Raw genomic sequence first — 20,540 nt, 5'->3', positions numbered from 1 at the left:
ATATAATATTTCAGTGGTCAGACCCAGTATTGGTGTTTTATAAGTTATATAATATTTCATAATATTTTAGTGGTCAGACCCAGTATTGTTGTTTTATATGTTATATAATATTTCAGTGGTCAGACCCAGTATTGTTGTTTAGTAAGTTATATAATATTTCAGTGGTCAGACCCAGTATTGGTGTTTTATATGTTATATAATATTTCAGTGGTCAGACCCAGTATTGGTGTTTAGTAAGTTATATAATATTTAAGTGGTCAGACCCAGTATTGGTGTTTTATAAGTTATATAATATTTCAGTGGTCAGACCCAGTATTGGTGTTTTATAAGTTATATAATATTTCATAATATTTTAGTGGTCAGACCCAGTATTGTTGTTTAGTAAGTTATATAATATTTCAGTGGTCAGACCCAGTATTGGTGTTTTATAAGTTATATAATATTTCATAATATTTTAGTGGTCAGACCCAGTATTGCTGTTTAGTCAGTTATATAATATTTTAGTGGTCAGACCCAGTATTGTTGTTTAGTAAGTTATATAATATTTCAGTGGTCAGACCCAGTATTGGTGTTTAGTAAGTTATATAATATTTCAGTGGTCAGACCCAGTATTGTTGTTTTATATGTTATATAATATTTCAGTGGTCAGACCCAGTATTGTTGTTTAGTAAGTTATATAATATTTCCGTGGTCAGACCCAGTATTGGTGTTTTATAAGTTAAATAATATTTCAGTGGTCAGACCCAGTATTGTTGTTTAGTAAGTTATATAATATTTCAGTGGTCAGACCCAGTATTGGTGTTTTATAAGTTATATAATATTTCATAATATTTTAGTGGTCAGTCCCAGTATTGTTGTTTTATCAGTTATATAATATTTCAGTGGTCAGACCCAGTATTGTTGTTTAGTAAGTTATATAATATTTCAGTGGTCAGACCCAGTATTGGTGTTTTATAAGTTATATAATATTTCAGTGGTCAGACCCAGTATTGGTGTTTTATATGTTATATAATATTTCAGTTGTCAGACCCAGTATTGGTGTTTATATGTTATATAATATTTCAGTGGTCAGACCAAGTATTGGTGTTTTATAAGTTATATAATATTTCAGTGGTCAGACCCAGTATTGTTGTTTTATATGTTATATAATATTTCAGTGGTCAGACCCAGTATTGTTGTTTTATATGTTATATAATATTTCAGTGGTCAGACCCAGTATTGGTGTTTTATAGTTATATAATATTTCAGTGGTCAGACACAGTATTGTTGTTTAGTAAGTTATATAATATTTCAGTGGTCAGACCCAGTATTGGTGTTTAGTAAGTTATATAATATTTCAGTGGTCAGACCCAGTATTGGTGTTTTATAAGTTATATAATATTTCATAATATTTTAGTGGTCAGACCCAGTATTGTTGTTTTATATGTTATATAATATTTCAGTGGTCAGACCCAGTATTGTTGTTTAGTAAGTTATATAATATTTCAGTGGTCAGACCCAGTATTGGTGTTTTATAAGTTATATAATATTTCAGTGGTCAGACCCAGTATTGTTGTTTAATAAGTTATATAATATTTCAGTGGTCAGACCCAGTATTGGTGTTTTATAAGTTATATAATATTTCAGTGGTCAGACCCAGTATTGTTGTTTTATATGTTATATAATATTTCAGTGGTCAGACCCAGTATTGTTGTTTAGTAAGTTATATAATATTTCATAATATTTTAGTGGTCAGACCCAGTATTGTTGTTTTATAAGTTATATAATATTTCAGTGGTCAGACCCAGTATTGGTGTTTAGTAAGTTATATAATATTTCAGTATATTTCAGTGGTCAGACCCAGTATTGGTGTTTTATAAGTCATATAATTTTTCAATGGTCAGACCCAGTATTGGTGTTTAGTAAGTTATATAATATTTCAGTGGTCAGACCCAGTATTGGTGTTTAGTAAGTTATATAATATTTCAGTGGTCAGACCCAGTATTGGTGTTTTATAAGTTTTATAATATTTCAGTGTCAGAGGCATGAAATGATACTGCCTAATGGTCAGAGAGCTGGATTTTTCATTGGGGATGCTGCTGGTGTAGGCAAAGGCAGGCAGGTAATATTATTCATCAAGGTGATTTAGTTTTTACCCTAAGTTTTATTAGATCATAACCATTATACACATAAGTTAAAATGTAAATGAACGTTTCTGTGTTATGTTGTGGTTCTAGTTAAATTTGATTTTAAAAAATCATTCGGAATTAAAACCGAACTTTTAGCAACAAGTATATTGTCCATAAAGGCAGTGCTGACCTGTGATAGATATTTTCAGGTATTTTGTAATACAACATACTTTCTTATGTCTTCCGCATGTAGTTGAAATTTGGATGACATACACAATTTTACACACCAATCTTGAAACTGACTTTCATTGACCATGAATATAACCTACTACTGCCTACCCTCTTAATATTTTAGCATCTGTTTGACATTTGAAACATGTTCACACACTGGGATTTCAATGCTAACTTATATTTGACTTTTCTTACCTGATCTCTTACACTTGTTCATGTAGCTCAAAATACTGTGGTGAGGGATCCAGGGTCATCATGACCCTCTTGTTGGACAATTACAGTCATATAAGTTGTCAGAGATTTTCTTGCATAAAGATGAATAAAAAGCTTTAGAAAAAAAATAGATCTGACAAAATATTTACAAGTATTTGTATGGTTAAACATTTCTCAAAGATGTATATTATGGCAGATTTGTCCATTTTACCATTCTATTTACTGGATATGTTACAAGATTATTTTTCCTGAATTTTGGTTTTACTTTGCAAACTCTATAAAATAAATTATTTCTACTTCATTCTAAGGTCAGTAGAGGTGGTACTAAAACCTTCTTTTAATTTAAAAAATAGCTTTAATAAAGTCAATATTATAACAAAAACTGTATTTTTCAAAATTCTTCATGCATGAAAAAAAACTTTCAGCTACTTTTTTTTCTGATAAAATTAATGCTGCTTTTAAGCTAATTAAAAGCTTGATGAGACATCCTGAAAGTTTAAATAATGACTAACAAAGCCACAAACCTAAACTTTTAAATATTTTTGATGTCCAAAATAGGTGAAATGTATGCTGCAAAATACTCTATAAAAATTCTAATCATATCTCACAAGATACTTGAAAATTTAATAAGGTCTTAATATTTCCCTTACAGTTCTTAAGAATGATGTAGAGTATGAATGTTATTGTCTTATATTTAAAGAATAATCTAGGAAAAGGTTGTTGCCACACTTCATATATTACCACTGAGTTAGGTAATTGAGTAAATGATAGTCTGATTCAATATATATTAGATTGAGGGCCCAATAATTGAAATAAAACATTGTTTTGACTTTAAGTGATATACTGATGGTTTATAAGATGAGATAAAAAATAACTGACTATAATGAAGGTTGAAATCTTGGCTCATTTTGTTCCAAAAGCTAGCTGAAAAGTGATCTTGTGATCTAACAGCTCTATGCTCCTGTAATGTCTTGGAAAAAACACAAAAAATCTATTAGATCTATCAGATTTAGGATTTAGACCCCCCCCCCCCCCCCCCCACTACCTTACGAGAATGAAAAGTTTTATAGTATTTTATTGATAAAGGTACATTATGCAGTTTCACTTTCTACAAGTTAATGGTTTATTAATATTTCAGATTGCCGGCATAATTCTTGGTAACTTCGCTCGAGGAAGAACAGTATTTGGTTCACAATATCAGCTGACCTTATTGTTGATACTAGAAGGTGAGAGAAACTCAGGGTTTAGTCAAAAAGATGTCTTTTTAAAGTCACTGTTATGGCTGCATAACAAGAGAGGAGACATAGATTTTATATTCTCCTGCGTGTCTGCTGGCCCAATCAACAATATAGTCACTGCATCTTGTTTATCAAAGTTCCCTCCCCTTATTTATGGAAATCTGTTGAAACTTTTATAAGTGATTCCTACATATATAGATTTACATGATGAAAGGAAATTTTGAATTTAACTGGCTGTGTGAATGTCTTTTTGATATGTTAAAGATAAAAACGCAACAGGTTGTGCTTTTTTTTACTCAGTAGGTCAAGTACAGGATAGGGCAGTACATTGAGAGGTGGGGAATGTGTTCCCATGCCTTAATGTTCCTCATGATGATTCAGCAGATATATGTGAAGTTGTTCCTTTCTATCTCTGATTCATGTTTTGGAAGTTGCCAGTTACTTGTGGAAAACAAGTCAATATTGTTAGTGAATCAAGGAACACTTAATATTGACTCTGTTGATTTTGTTCATCAGTCCAAAAGAGTCTTTAACGATTTACTCCTAAGACATTATTAGTCCCCTACTGGTTGAAAACCAGTTTCGGGGACTATAGGAATGCGCTTTTCCGTCATTCCATCCGTCCGTCTGTCCGTCCGTCCGCAATTTCGTGTCCGGTCCATAACTCTGTCATCCATGAAGGGATTTTAATATTACTTGGCACAAATGTTCCCCATGATGAGACGACGTGTCATGCGCAAAGCCCGGACCCCTAGCTCAAAGGTCAAGGTCACAATTGGAGGTCAAAGGTCAACAGGGCTTTTTTCCTGTCCGGTCCATAACTCTCCCATCCATGCAGGGATTTTAATATTACTTGGCACAAATGTTCCCCATGATCAGACGACATGTCATGCGCAAAACCCGGACCCCTAGCTCAAAGGTCAAGGTCACAATTGGAGGTCGAAGGTCAACAGGGCTTTTTTCCTGTCCGGTCCATGACTCTCGCATCCATGAAGGGATTTTAATATTACTTGGCACAAATGTTCCCCATGATGAGACGACATGTCATGCGCAAAACCTAGACCCCTAGCTTAAAGGTCAAGGTCACAATTGGAGGTCAAAGGTCAACAGGGCTTTTTTCCTGTCCGGTCCATAACTCTGCCATCCATGAAGGGATTTTAATATTACTTGGCACAAATGTACCTCATAATAAGACGATGTGTCGTGCACAACTTTCAGACCCCTAGCTCAAAGGTCAAGGTCACACTTAGCAGTCAAATGTTAACATAGCATGAACAGGGTCTGTTTCGTGTCCGGTCCATAGCTCTGAAAATCATTAAGGGATTTTAATATTACTTGGCACAAATGTTCCCCATGATGAGATGACCTGTCATGCGCAAATCCCGGACCCTTAGCTCAAAGGTCAAGGTCACAGTCGGAGGTCAAAGGTCAATAAGTTTCTTTTCCTGTCCGATCCAGAACTCTGTCATCCATCAAGGGATTACAATATTACTTGGCATAAATGTTCCCCATGATGAGATGACATGTCTTGCGCAACACCCAGTACTCTAGCTTAAAGGTCAAGGTCACACTTTGAGATCAAAGGTCAGTAGGATTTTTTTCCTGTCCAATCTATAACTTTGTCATGCAAAACAGGATTTAGATATCAGTTGGCACAAATATTTCCCTGGATGAGACAACATGTTATACGCAAAACTCAGGCCCAGGGTCTAATGTCAAGGTCACACTTAGAGACCAAAGGTCAGACACAAGAATGACTTTGTCTGGAGCATTTCTTCTTCATGCATTGAGGGATTTTGATGTTACTTGGCACAAATGTTCACCAACATAAGGCGGATTATCTTGCGCAAGAACCAGGTCCCTAGGTCTGAGGTCAAGGTCATATTTAGAGGTCAAAGTTCAAATTCAAGAATGACTTTGTCCGGAGCATTTCTTCTTCATGCATTAATGGATTTTGATGTAACTTGGACCAAATGTGCACCACTATGATGCACCCTTGTTTTTAGAATTACGTCCCTTTGTTTTACTATGAATAAATTTTATCGTAACTTTTTTATTACTGGCCGTAGAGAAAAATAGAGACCACTTTTCTGTGGTACAACATGCATGTTACATCCAATTTTTAAGTGTATTTTGATCTATCTCTACCTGGTAAAGAGTTTCTTGTGGACTTATATTATATAGATTTTTTTTTTTTTTTTTTAAGATTAATTTCCCTTTGTTGGTACTATAAATTACTTATATGATAACGTTTTGTTATTGGCAAAAACATTTCAATATGAAAACAACTGTGGGTTTTTATATATGCACATTTTAATCCGAGTGTGTTGTTATAACATATTGTATATATAGTACAATATTGTTTATACATCAATGACAGATATCAGTTCATTATGTTATACTGCAGTAAAGAAAATTAGGTGCCTTCCAGTAGGGGACTTTGTATTGCATGGCAATACTTCATTCACTTGTTAATTGTACCTTGCAGTGACTCTTTGCAAACATTTGCTTGGAAATAATTTAGTTTTGTTAGGATAAAATTTTGTGGTTTTGGCCAGAATAGCTATTTTGTGTGGTTGTAAATTCAACAATTTGAAAATTTGGACATAATTTTCTCAAGTGTTGAAGAATTGGTTTGATTTCTCCTGCCATTTCATTATTTAGATACTGTTGAAAAATAGCATTATACTGTTTTAAAAGCAACCAACTATAGATTTTTAACATAAGTAAGACAGTTCTACTTCATTTTGTTAAAAAAAAAGATATTATAGATAAAGCAAACTTATAAAATTCTGGTTAAAGTTTTACATGCAAGTTACTATCTCCAAAACTAATGCAGATATTGAATTAAAACTTCACATGTGTCTTTGGGGTTATAAAACTAGTTGATAGCAGCTAGTCCCATAACTCTGACAATCATTTTGGCCAAATTATGCCCCCTTTTGGACTTAGAAAATTCTGGTGGAAGTTTTGCGTGCAAGTACATACAGCTATTACTAAAAGGCATATAGATTTGAAACTTATTTATTCTTTTTCTAGGTCAATTACCAACCTCACTGGGTCAAGTCCCATAATTCTGACATGTATTTTAAGCAAATTATGCCCCCTTTTGGACTTAGAAAATTCTGGTTAAAGTTTTACATGCAAGTTACTATCTCCAAAACTAATGCAGATATTAAATTGAAACTCCACATTGTCTCTTAGGGTTATAAAACTAGTTGATAGCAAGTCTCATAACTCTGATATGCATTTTGGTCAGATTATGTCCCCTTTTGAACTTAAAACTCTTTTGATATTTAACATTTTGGGTAATATTTTCCAGCTTCTGGGACAATATTTCTAATAGTCAAGCTTGGCTGTCTTACGGACAGCTCTTGTTAAAATGTAACTTGCTCTGTAAATTGCACTAGGTGTAAAGAATATAAGGAAAAATCATGTAATAGATTCTTAATATAAAATAATCTGCATGCAAGATTATGAAATGCACATTTTGAATATATTGTTAACTGTTGGCCTTACATTATTAAAGACATAATGATTTGATGAAGCTCACTGTCTATGAATCATGTTATTCAATTATACCTGACATAACTATTCCATCATTTTACTTTTTCGTATCGAGTAAAATTTTGGCGAAAGTTATATAATATAATAATATTTCATAATACATTTACGCAAATGATTGACTTGTATTTCGTCCTTTTCGTCTAAGTCATATCATTAACATAATATGCATAATAAATAAATGAACAGGTATTACCATTGCATTTGATACTTTTTACATTTAAGAAATGATCACTATTACAATGGATGTTGTATGTTGGCTTTTCTCGTATTATTATTGTTTGTATTTATATGCATGTCTCATTTGGTGAAATTCATAATGTTAATTTTCACATGTCATCAGTATATAGTTGTTTTCTTATAATGTATATCATACTGATGTCTGTATATATGTTATGCTCATCATTATTGGTGGAAATAAAAGTATTATTGTTAGAAGTATTATTATACAAACAGACTTGAAGCCTTGTACACAGCTGAGCTCTTAAGGGTCAGTGATCTTCTTGTTAAGATATACTGTGAAATCATTTAAATTCGCTGGCATGAAATTTCGCGCAAACGTGAAAAAGGACTGTTTCGCGTGGGCTTTAATTTGCGCATTTTCAATTTATAAATGAAAAAATAAAAGTAAAAAAAAATAATGGCGCGGTCTTAAATTCGCGCACCAGTCCTAGCACGAAATACGCGGAAATTAGTCCTACACGAATAAAAATGATTTCACAGTATCATGGGTTGTAAAACCTACAAATAAAAGATGTTTTGTAAGTCATACTGCAGTATTTATGCAGTTACGTTTGAGACAGTTAATGTTTGATACACCTTACTACAGTAGAGACATCTGAATGGAAGATTAACACAGCTATCTGGGGCAGAAACTTTTATTCATTTTAATTAAACTGTGGCTTGATATGCGCTGTGCAGCTGGATTAAAATCATCTCAAAAACTCTAAGCATAAAACTTCGTAAGAATTTAGTAGTTTAGCCACAGAGTAATGGGATTGGTTGTGGAAATGACATAATCAAAACCTAGCATGAAGCAGTGCACCATCTAAATGTGAAATGTCTAGTATATCTTCTTATGTGGTATTTCAGACTTGTAGAGTTAAACATTGACAGAGGTATGAGCTGGGACCAAGCTGTAGCAAGGGCAGACAACCACAGCCAGAAACAAGATGGGTTTTATATCTCAAAGAGAGATGTATGGGGAAAGAAACTATTTATTCTAGCAACACAGAAGGAGAATTCATCTCACCTCTTCAGAATTGCTAGGTAATGTTCAGATTTTAATGTATATTATTCTAACATTTCTAGTATTTTCTTTTATATAAACAAAGAAGGATTTTACAATGTATTGTCTTGTCGATTAGAATATGTTTCGCAAAATGACATACTTTTGGTTACTACGGTTAACTCCCTTGTATTTAAAACCGCATTTTATCCAAGATTAGTATCCATTCTTGGTGTAATTCGAAGGTGTTAGGATGTAAATATATTTTTGTTTTGCGAGTTTTGTTGGAAAATAAAACACGTTTTTTCGTTCGGATGCGTCGTAGTTAATCACTTCGGCCTTCGTGTTAGATTGCTACGCATCTGAAGTCAGAACCATGTTTTATTTGCCAACAAAGCACGCAAAACTAAAATCTATTTCTCATCTAGCTAATTAAATGTCAAATGTAAGTTTTCTGTTTGAATCTGTAACTATACTTACTCCCACCTGACTTGGATGACAGAAACAGTCAGAGGTTGTCAGTTTGGTTCATACAGTGATGATTTTAGGTTATTAATAAAACCCGGCCCGGCCCGGCCCAAACCACGGAAATAGCCGATTCTGATTGTACAGAAACCACCGGAAACTTACGGACGGAAGGCTAATATAACTACGAATGATATCGTGTCGATATCAACTTACATATTTAGAATTTAGTAAAAAGCACTGAACTTTATGATGCCCGCGAGGAACTTCTTTGATGAATGGGTAAAGACTGCGTGTTCTTTCTAGTTGCAAAAACGTCTTAATATAATTTGTAAACTTGTACACAGGAAGTCGTTATACATAGCATTGTTTTGACGAGCCTTCTAATTAATTCCCGAAATTTTGTATCGTTATCATTTTATACTATTTTATAATCACGTTTTGTCCAAAAAGTTGTTATATTTCGAAGAAAGGAATTCCTCTCGGGCCTGAAAGAGTTTTTGTTGAGTCGGCTAGACGCTTTCAAGCGTTTGATGAGTCCTTGCTATCGCCCGATTTCTCATTCTTATTAAATGGCCTCACAACACAGCGAAGTGATGTAGTTCCATTAGATTGTCTCTAATTTCAAAGAGTTCATTGATCGAATGAAATTCAGTTATGTCAATCCTATTTGCTATGACCAGTATATGATGTAATCTGTCAAATTTATGACTTGTAATTGTGCAATACTCGAATAAAGCCACGTATTTTAGAGATAGTACCTAAGTTTTTCAAATCATAGGTATGAAGTTAAAAAGCTTTGAAAGTAAGACAAATGTACATGATAAATTATATTTCTCAAAAATAGATAAATTAACAATATTTTAACCAGAAGTGTAGAGTTATGAGCATTTAATATGTTCATGTAAAAGAAAATTTTGTGATCAAGGAAATGTAACTCTTCTTGGACCTGGATGGCAGAAACATCAAAGGGACATAATGTAGCGAATATTTTCTACTTGGGTGCATTTGATTTAACATTCAGCTGTGATCTGGATTTCAAAATAAAGATCCATGATACTGTGTGCTAAAAATATAAAACAACTGGAACAGTCCTTTAACAGCAAAAAGATGCTGTAGCAGAATGAAAATTGTTTGGCTCTAACTGGGACTCGAACCCAGGACCTCTCACACCTAAGGCAGACACTCTACCACTTCCCTATAACAGCAGTAGCTATAGCTAGGCAGTTTAAGAGCACCGATTACATTACGTGAACTGGAACAGTTTTGTGACAATAACACATAATCGGCCTACACCGGATTATCGGCGTATTCGCTTTGTTACCAAACGGCAATTTTCGTGTAAAGAAAAATTATAATATAATGCTGCAAACGTTTTAATCGGTAAAAACTGCCCAAATTTCTCTGACGTGTTTTTTAGAGTATGAACTTACTAACTGGTAGTACCAGTGAAATATAATTTACACTGAATCTTATATATTTGCCTTTTTAGCAGCTGGCGAATGGCAAAGACAGTGGGCTTTGTCCAAATATAAGCAGTTACTTTACCAGTTTCAAGAGTAAATCAGTTGATAGGAAATTACAGTTACAAACTAAATACCTTTCTGCAACACATGGAGTCATTAGCATTCACTGTCAATCAGTATTTTGACTAAGATAGACGATCATTCATTCATTCAAATAATTAATAGACAGAGTCCCTTGTTTACATTTTTAATCGTAACCGGTGCTCTTGTAAAAATCACTTTTTTTAAAAAATCAAAGAATGCGAAGAGCTATGGTACGGCCTCTACGTATTTTCTTCCGCGGTAACTCATTAAGCATAAACACACATAACGATTCTGCGGGATTTGGTAATACATTTGCGCATATGATTATGGTGACGAATTTTATGCCCTTTTGTCACAAAATAGCAAATATGATGTTCACAAATTCAAATAAAAACTGCATATTAACTTATTAGCCAAAGTATCCATTTCTTACCCTGTCCGTTTCAAAAAATAATCTTTAAAATCATTGCGCAAATAAATTTATTGCGTTGTGTATATTATGACTTGCGCAGGTTTACCAAGCTTGCGTAACATCCAGCGAAAGACAAAATATAGTTCCAGAACATACTGCTAGTATTTTATTGAGTGGGTACCTCTGAAAGCATTGGAATGTCTCAAGATCTTATCAAAGAGTTTACCACATTGATGAAATTAAATTATGACAGCTTTATGTTAAATGACCCGAATAAGATATGTGCAGTACGTTTATTCTTCCGCGAGACTTTGCGGATGAATCCTAACTACATCTGGACACTTGTCGGTGAGCACGCGTGACCTGTTTATAACAACGCTTCTACGACTTTGCGTGGGTTGAATTTTGCAGTCAGTAAACGGATAAATTATCGGAAGAAGCTCTTACTGGCTTGTTTAATTACTACTGATATTAAAAATGATTTTATTTCTTATTTTTCGAGAAATAAACAAATCGGCAAAACATTAAATTGTATTTTCTTGTCATTTATTAATATTGGTTACACTATATATTGACACTCAGCAACATTTACATACATGTATCTCTAAACACAAAAGTAAGTATACTTTAAATTGACATCACTTATAATATGATTGAACAATACCTAACATATGACAAGGCTATCGCCAGGCCCATTATAATATCTGTAAAATATCAGTTCTTTCGTCCATCCATTACAAATTGTATGTGGCAATCCGCGCGTAAATTGTAGTTTGTACTTTCAACATTATTATTTCTGCGAACCACTCTTCAATTTTAGAGAAATATATTGGGTTTAAATACTTGTATAATGTCAATCAAAGTTTTACTAGGCATCGACCGAATGTTCATTTCATTTATTGTAACAAAATCTCTCTTTAGTTGGGGAAAAAAACTAAAAACAAACTGAAACTGGTAGACTATACTACCAGTACATCAATCATTAGCCGACTCAGGCCCTTCAGGCCTTTGATTTCACCTGTGCATTCCCAAAGCCTAAATAATTCTTTGTGTCCGGTAACATGCCTAAAAATAGGTAATAAATAGGCAGGGTTTTTTATACTTTTTTTGTTCAATGAGACTACGGAAATTATTTTTATGTCAAAAAAAAAAAAATGAATACGAATAATTTCTAATATCACTGACAATTTTTAGCTCACCAGAGCACAAAGTGCTCAGGGTGAGCTATTGTGATCGCTCACCGTCCGGCGTCCATCCGTCCGTCCATCGTCCGTCCGTCCGTCCACACTTTCCTTTAAACAACATCTCCTCCTAAACCAACAGGCCAATTTTGATGAAACTTCACAGGGATGTTCCTTGGATGGTCTTCTCTAAATATTGTTCAAAGAATTGAATTCCATGCAGAACTCTGGTTGCCATGGCAACTGAAAGGAAAAACTTTAAAAATCTTCTTCTCAAAAACCAGAAGCCCTAGAGCTTAGATATTTGGTGTGAAGCATTGCCTAGTGGACCTCTACCAAGTTTATTCAAATCATGACCTCGGGGTCAAAATTGACCCCGCCCCAGGGGTCACTTGATTTTACATAGAAAAATCTTAAAAAATCTTCTTCTCGAAAACCAGAAGCCCTAGACCTTAGGTATTTGACATGTAGCATTGCCTAATGGACCTCTACTAATGTTGTTCAAATTGTGACCCCGGGATCAAAATTGACCCCGCCCCAGGGGTCACTTGATTTTACATAGGAAAATCTTCAAAAATTTTCTAAAAATAAAGCAGAAGGCCTAGGTCTTAGATATTTTACATGTAGCATTGCCTAGTGGACCTCTACAAAATTTGTTCAAATCAGACCCCCGGGTTCAAAATTGACCCCGCCCCAGGGGTCACTTGATTTTACATAGGAAAACCTTAAAAAAATCTTCTTCTCAAAAAGCAGAAGACCTAGAGCTTAGATATTTGACATGTAGCATTGCCTAGTGGACCTCTACTAAAGTTGTTCAAATCATGACCCCTGGGGTCAAAATTGACCCCGCCCTAGGGGTCGCTTTATTTTACATATGAAAATCTTCAAAAATGGTCTTCTCTAAATATTGTTCAAAGAATTGAACAAGTTGCATCCTTCATAACTTGTTTAAATAATAGTAAAAATTGATCTTCACCCGGTATTACATTGTATTGAAAAGGTAAAATTCGTACTTCTTACGCAAATCATGTCGAGAAATCACATTTTAGCTCAACCCGAAATATATATAGTTGTGACGTTTCTGTTTTTACGGAGATTAATTTATTTTTTGGGTTGTCCATTATATCCAAAAAGTAATTATGTTTCGTTTGGTATAACAGGCCCATTGAAACATATATGTTTTCAAATGGAATAACTAAGTAGTGTGTTCTTTTTTTTCACAAATAAAAATTATGATAAAAAAAAAATGAATTGTAATATGAGCGAAAAATAAACAGGGGTCTCCTTCTTCGTTTTCGCGGTATTGTCTTAATTTTCTCCTACCCTATTTTCACGCGCAGCTATTGCACACTCAAATTTTACATACAAATGCTTGTATCTAAGGGAAAAATAAGTTAATCACCAAAAAAGTTTACAACAGCATAAATTTCATTTTAATTATATTCTTTTGTTAGCCATTTTCGATTTCTTTCCGATCTTTATTGTTACGCGTGTGTACCTGAATACATGTTACACACAAAAGCGGCGTAATGAAAAACACTCAGTATGTATCTTTTATTTTCTGAAAATGTTCCTGAAATGTTTTTGAATGAAATAAAATTATAAAATGACTACCAGGTTCATTTTCATGCTGCTGTGCTAGGAAAATTTTTACTGTGCATATCAAAGTCCCGACCAACTTAAAAGTCAGAATTAGCCGGGAAGAATTATTTCCTGTTGTGGCCTTTTAGGATTTTAAGCCCATTTTCGTCAACATTTTATTGTACATTTACATTTTAAATACTAAACTCTTTCTCTACAGTAACTTACAATTGTCGCATTGAAAAATATTAGTCACGGATAGAGTTATTTCGGGGATCACCCTCTCAGGAATACATTATTTATTTTATTATACCGAAAAATTAATGAAATGATTTATATAAAACATTAAAAAAGTTATTACTTACCAAATAATGAAGACAGAATTAAGGAGGCTTTACTAGTAAGCACTTAGAAATTGTCACGACTTTGCTGTATAAAAATACTTTCTTGAGGTTACATATCGCTGTAGTTAATTTCCAATCTGATGGTGATAGTTTCAGTTTAATATTTGATGAAAAATTATTTTCAAAATGTTGCATGTAGAACAAATCATTCAAAAGCAGAAAAGAAAAATAGGCCAGGTTCACACATGTTATAATGAACACAAGATAAAGTAATTTAATCCTATGTATAAATAAGCGCATCGTCTTTTAATCAGTACGAAAGTATCGATCTCTCATAGGGAGACATGAAAATGTAATATCACATGCGCAGAAAAACAAAATAGCGTTGTTGCGCATGTGATATGAAATTATTGTTTGTATCATTAAATCTATTTTTATAGTCCTTTCCATTGTTCTAGATGTAGTCACATGTTCAACGATAAAAAGTCCTATTTTCTCGAAGGTGGAGCCAAATACATATATTGACCTCAGCTGTGACGTCCACACATTACTACGTTAAAACAATACAATTAAACACGAAAGATGACCTAAGGCTGCAGACATTTGTATCTAATGTTTATACTTATGAGTAGGCTAGATTTAATAATAAAACAATTGTCGCCTTTTATGTGTGGTCGATATTATCGACCTGTTAAAGCGATATCAAGTCGATAAATTCGCCCGAGGTTGATATTGCTTTTATCAGGCCGATAAATCCACATATGAGCCATGCCATGAGAAAACCAACATTGTCTATTGTGATTAGCGAAACCGTTAGCAAACAGCATGGATCCTGACCAGACTGCGCGGATGTTGGTTTTCTCATGGCGCGGCTCATATCGACCTCACCAAAAGGCAATTATTGTATAATATCACATGCGCAGAAATTGAAAATAACGATTTTGCGCACGAGATATAAAAACGCTTGTAAATATGATATATTATTCAAGTTAAACTAATGGGAAAATTGCATTGGACATTGTGTGAGGTATAATAATTTAACCTCTGAATTGCACACATTTGTAATCCATGTTTTAAAATGTTCATTTTAAAAACCAAAAAGCTAACATTGTGTGAATAGTTGTATAAGCATAGGCTGAAATAGTTCGTAGTCCGGCCAGACCGGGTTTTTTTAATCCTGTGTTAAAAAGATATGCTAGTATTTTTTCAAATATAAAAGAAAGAGAAATCAAAAATTAAATAATCTAAAAACAAATATATAACGTTAGCAGTAAATTGTTAAAACACGAAAATTCATTGCTATCACTACCCTCCCATTTATCCATATTAGATATTTACCGTTGTTTTATTGTTTTGTTTTAAACAGACTGTGCGGGCATGTTTCGGGGTGGGATGGGTGGTGGGGCGGGGATGGGGTTGGGGTCCGGGTTCGAAACTTTGCGACCGATCTTTCATATTTTATACTCCAGTTCATTCATTTCTACAACTTCTGTAACTCCGGGTATCATCTCCATACAGACCAGGTTTTGTTTAAAGCTAAATCATATGATTTATTGTTTGAGCAACATTTTATGATATTTTTTTTTCAGTTTTCTTGTATTTCATAACAGAACCGTATATGTCTGTTTCATAGATCAAAACACAATACTTCTGAATTTTACAGAAAACAAAGTATAGAAATAAGAAATATATTTAAGCAAATACTTAAGTTCGTTATATCTTACTTAAAGTGAAATGTCATGTTTGCGTTACAGAAGTAAGTTCTGAAGAAAAATACTACTTACCATAGTGTATTTTAGCTGTAAATCCATTGTTATAGAAAAAATAAACTTTAAATAACAAGTACTTAAGAAATAACATGATTTTAAAATAACAGACTTAATTAAGTAATTACTTAAGTTTTTTCGTGAAACTGGGGCCTGATTCAAATGGCAAGTATGAAAACAGCACATAGCTTCGAAGTTCATCTATTTTCGATCTATCTTGGTTGCGCAACCGAGATAGGCAAAAGGAGTATAATAATAAATTCATAAACTTACATTTCTAGTTAATTTTCGCAAATGTGTACTTATCATGCGGGGCCTCCATGGCCGAGTGGTTAAGGTCGCTGACTTCAAATCACTTGCCCCTCATCGATGTGGGTTCGAGCCTCACTCGGGGCGTTGAATTCTTCATGTGAGGAAGCCATCCAGCTGGCTTATGAAAGGTCGGTGGTTCTACCCAGGTGCCCGCTCATGATGAAATAATGCACGGAGGGGCACCTGGGGTCTTCCTCCACCATTAAAGCTGGAAAGTCGCCATATGACCTATCATGTGTCGGTGCGACGTTAAACCCAACAACAACAACAACTTATCAATGCAAATCTTGGTCGGGCAACCAAATTTTATAAATACTTCCAGTGCACGGTATAGACCCCTTCGCCGTACTACACAACCTAGTGTCACATCGTTAGGTGTGAATTAATGACGTACCATTAACTAGCCTGTCCAGTTCTGTTGAAAGTATCCTGCAAACTGCTATCTCGTGTCTGTCCGGTACACAAAATGACACATCGACTGCCGAACGTATTACTTCTTTGATTGAGTGTCAAGTGCAATACTTACCATCAATATTAAATACTTTGCTTCTACTTTTGTAATAATGAAATAAAATATACATAAATTTGCCTTGATTAAGATGACGCTATCACCATTCGTAATTATATTAGCCTTATGTCCGTAAGTTTCCGGTGGTTTCCGTACAATCGGAATCGGCTATTTCCGTGGTTTGGGCCAGGCCTGGGCTTTATTAACAACCATGATTTTAGGCAAGATGTAAATTTTTTAATTATTGTTTTGCATACTTGAATCTCTTACTCTCTTATGGGTTAATTAGTTTTATGAATCGGTAGGAATTCAAAGGAATTCTGACTTTGATATACTTACCAAGTCTGTGGTGAATACCATTTTTAACAGAGACCATTTTGGGTTAAATATTGCATTGTATTTTAACCTGTATAAAAATTATAAAATCTCCCTTTTGACTCTCCCAAAATTGTCATAATTTGTAGGTTTAACCCCACATGTGATGACTGAATGTTTTTATGATCAATTTTATTTGGCAGTGTGTCTTCTGTACATCATTATCACTCTGAAGTGCCCCTAAGATACAGTTGTCCCAGGTACCAGAAGTGATATTTTTCCAGAGTTATTTTAGGGAATCTTAATTTTGATGCAGCTTGTAAATAACTAAAAACTGTAAAGATAATTTGAAGTGTTTTGAAATTCATTTCTCTTTGTTTCAGACCTAACACTGGGTTATCATACTTTGAAGAGGAGAAAACAGATTTGATGCAGAGATACTCTAGAATAGATCAAGCTGATGCAGGTTAGTGTAGATCGAGACTCACTGGGGATTGTGGCTAACTATAGATTTTAACAGGGTGGCCACCGACTCTGGAAAACAGGGAAAACAGGGAAAAAGGCTAAAAAAAATTCCCTGCATGGAAAATACAGGGAATTTGAAAATTTTGAAAAAATCAGGGAATTATCAGGGATTTTTTCAAAAATTGAAAGAAAAAATTTAAAAGACTGTATGTCTTGGCTACTGGTGGTTTCTCTTCTTCATAATAGTTACATTTATTTTATATAATACAGAATACTATACTTAGCAAATGCACTCACTGTTTGATGATTCTAAAACCGTTATTCATCAACTATAAGAGATATGTTTTTGTTTCTAAAATGGAGAGAAGCTAAAATGGAATTGAGTAGCCATTGTCCCAGAGCTCAAATACTAATACATTGTACTTTGAAAGCAAGCATAAGTTGTTACACAACTAAAAACTAAAATGAATTGAGTGTCAGTACATTACTGACATTAACAAAATGTATACCAACATTTGAATCATGCATTAGAAGTACCTGTGTATTGGTAGTAGTTGCTTGTTAGACTTTTGCTAGTTATTAACAAACATTTATATTAGTCTTGAATAGCATAATGAAATGTATTTTTAAAACCATAAAATTAGCAGCTTCATGAGAAAACTCTTTGGCTTTGAAACCAGTAAAGGAATCAAGACTAGCCTGTACATTCTGTGTAGTCTGATCAGGATCCATGTGGTTTGTTTGTGCACATTAACTGTAACAGCCATGTCTATAAAGTTAAAATAAAAAGGGTGGTTCCTGATCAGAGTACAGGCTTTTTAGCTGGACTATTTGAAGGATAGGGGAGCTATCCTACTCGCCCCGGCGTCGGCGTGAGCGTGAGCGTCACACAAATGTTAAAGTTTGCGTACCACCCCAAATATTTTCAAAGTCCATTGAGATATTGCTGTCATATTTTGCATACTTGTTTACCATCATGAACCCAGTCTGTAAAAGGAGGAGGCAACTCTATCAAGCATTTTGACTGAATTATGGCCCCTTTTTGACTTAGAATAAATGTTAAAGTTTGCGTACCACCCCAAATATTTTCAAAGTCCATTGATGATTGAGATATTGCTTTCATATTTTGCATACTTATTAACCATCATGACCCCAGTCTGTAAAAAGGAGGAGGCAACTCTATTAAGCATTTTGACTGAATCATGGCCCCTTTTCAACTTAGAATAAATGTTAAAGTTTGCGTACCACCCCAAATAATTTCATAGTCCATTGAGATATTGCTTTCATATTTGCATACTTGTTTACCATCATGACCCCAGTCTGTAAAAAGGAGGAGGTAACTCTATCAAGCATTTTGACTGAATTATGGCCCTTTTCGACTTAGAATAAATGTTAAAGTTTGCATACCACCCCAAATATTTTCAAAGTCAATTGAGATATTGCTTTTATATTTTGCATACTTGTTTACCATCATGACCCCAGTCTGTAAAAAGGAGGAAGCAACTCTATCAAGCATTTTGACTGAATTATGGCCCCTTTTCGACTTAGAATAAATGTTAAAGTTTGCGTACAACCCCAAATATTTTCAAAGTCCATTGAGATATTGCTTTCGTATTTTGCATACTTGCTTACCATCATGACCCCAGTCTGTAAAAAGGAGGAGGCAACTCTGTCAAGCATTTTGACTAATTATGGACTTAGAATATGCTTATTGTGATGTTAAAGTTTTTACTCATTGCTTATATTATACTATCAAGCACTGAGAATAGTCGAGCGTGCTGTCCACTGACAGCTCTTGTTTAATCCATACTGGCCACAAAGTCATTATGCTGGTGTCCCATGTCATGACTTGAGTTTTAAACTCAGTTTACCAGAAAGATGAAATTGTTGTTATGAATGCAAGGAGGTGTTGACAGTTGTATGCTAATTTAATGGACTAATTCATTTTCGAAGAAACTTTTATGTCAAATCTTGAAGACCGTTTGTCTAGATTTAATATTTTTCTTTTTAAGTTAAAAGTTAAAACTGCAGGAAAAGTTATTTCCCACTGCCTCATATTAGAAACTAAAGTGCTGGATTGTTTATGTGTATACATAACATCCTGTTTTGATTTACATAATTGTACTTACATTAATAGTGTTTTAAAATCAAAGTGAAAACTGCAGTTACTGGTAGTTTTGTGAGTATAGCTTGTTAGAAACCTAAATGGCTAGAATGTTTGTGATGTAGAACATTGATAATGTTTAGAAAGTTATATATTTGTAATGCTTAAAGGCTTAATTTTGTTTGTAACCTTCTGCTTTAATATGCAGTATGATTATGAAGATTGTAGTGTCTTTGTGGCATTGTAAAGGAGAATGTTAAAAATCAGGCTCAGTTCATTTACATTAAAACATGATAACTGATTAAAGCTGTAATCACATTGTTGATTTGAATAATCAATGTTATAGGCAATAAAAGACTGGAATTAGTATCACAACAAGTTACAAAATAAATAATGATATGTACATGTATGTGAAATGTAAGTCATTGCTGCTGAAGTATTGAAGTTTTCTTTTTTGAGCTGTTTTGAGTTGTTACTTACCATGCTTACTACTCTTACTGAAGTTGCTCAATGAGATCTTAAATTACCTATATAATTGGTTATTCAAACAGGATTCTGAAAATAAAATAAATAATGAATATATTTTCCAGGTATAAAAAGTAAATATAATTTCTTATGTATATAAAATAGATGTATAATAAATAAGTTTATTGGTAGAGAAGTATGTCTAGAAGGGGAGGATGGAGGCTGTAATATTACTACATTTATATTCACAATTGTTGCTACGCCGAACAAAGTATCAGGGAAACTGACTATCCTGTCAGGGAAAATTCAGGGAATTATCAGGGAAATTTACTTCAGATTTTTGGTGGCCACCCTGTTTAACTCACTGTACATTGTAAATCATAGTAGATTGTAACTCATTGTAAATTGAAGCACACTGTAAATTGAACCTCATAGCAAATAAGAACTCACTGTAGATTGTAGCTCCCTGTAGATTGTAGCTCTGTAAATG

The 20,540-nt window shown here is 33.8% G+C and overlaps 1 protein-coding gene across 2 annotated transcripts in view; it reads left to right on the top strand.

Annotated features, from left to right (window-relative positions):
* LOC123541117 (uncharacterized) overlaps nucleotides 1-20,540 on the top strand; it is a 53,762-nt gene that overhangs the window by 19,286 nt on the left and 13,936 nt on the right. For both annotated transcript variants that reach the window (XM_045326516.2, XM_045326514.2), the window contains exons 3-6: nucleotides 2,015-2,101; nucleotides 3,691-3,778; nucleotides 8,447-8,623; nucleotides 17,400-17,482. In XM_045326516.2, the coding sequence (XP_045182451.2) occupies nucleotides 8,475-8,623; nucleotides 17,400-17,482 (232 nt within the window). In that variant the 5' untranslated portion in view covers nucleotides 2,015-2,101; nucleotides 3,691-3,778; nucleotides 8,447-8,474. The remainder of the gene's footprint in view (nucleotides 1-2,014; nucleotides 2,102-3,690; nucleotides 3,779-8,446; nucleotides 8,624-17,399; nucleotides 17,483-20,540) is intronic.

The sequence above is a fragment of the Mercenaria mercenaria genome, chromosome 16, assembly GCF_021730395.1.
Source record: "Mercenaria mercenaria strain notata chromosome 16, MADL_Memer_1, whole genome shotgun sequence".
In the NCBI taxonomy this organism is placed as follows: domain Eukaryota; kingdom Metazoa; phylum Mollusca; class Bivalvia; order Venerida; family Veneridae; genus Mercenaria; species Mercenaria mercenaria.
Note: the sequence above shows the minus strand (reverse complement) of the source record. Positions and strands in the feature narration are given on the sequence as shown.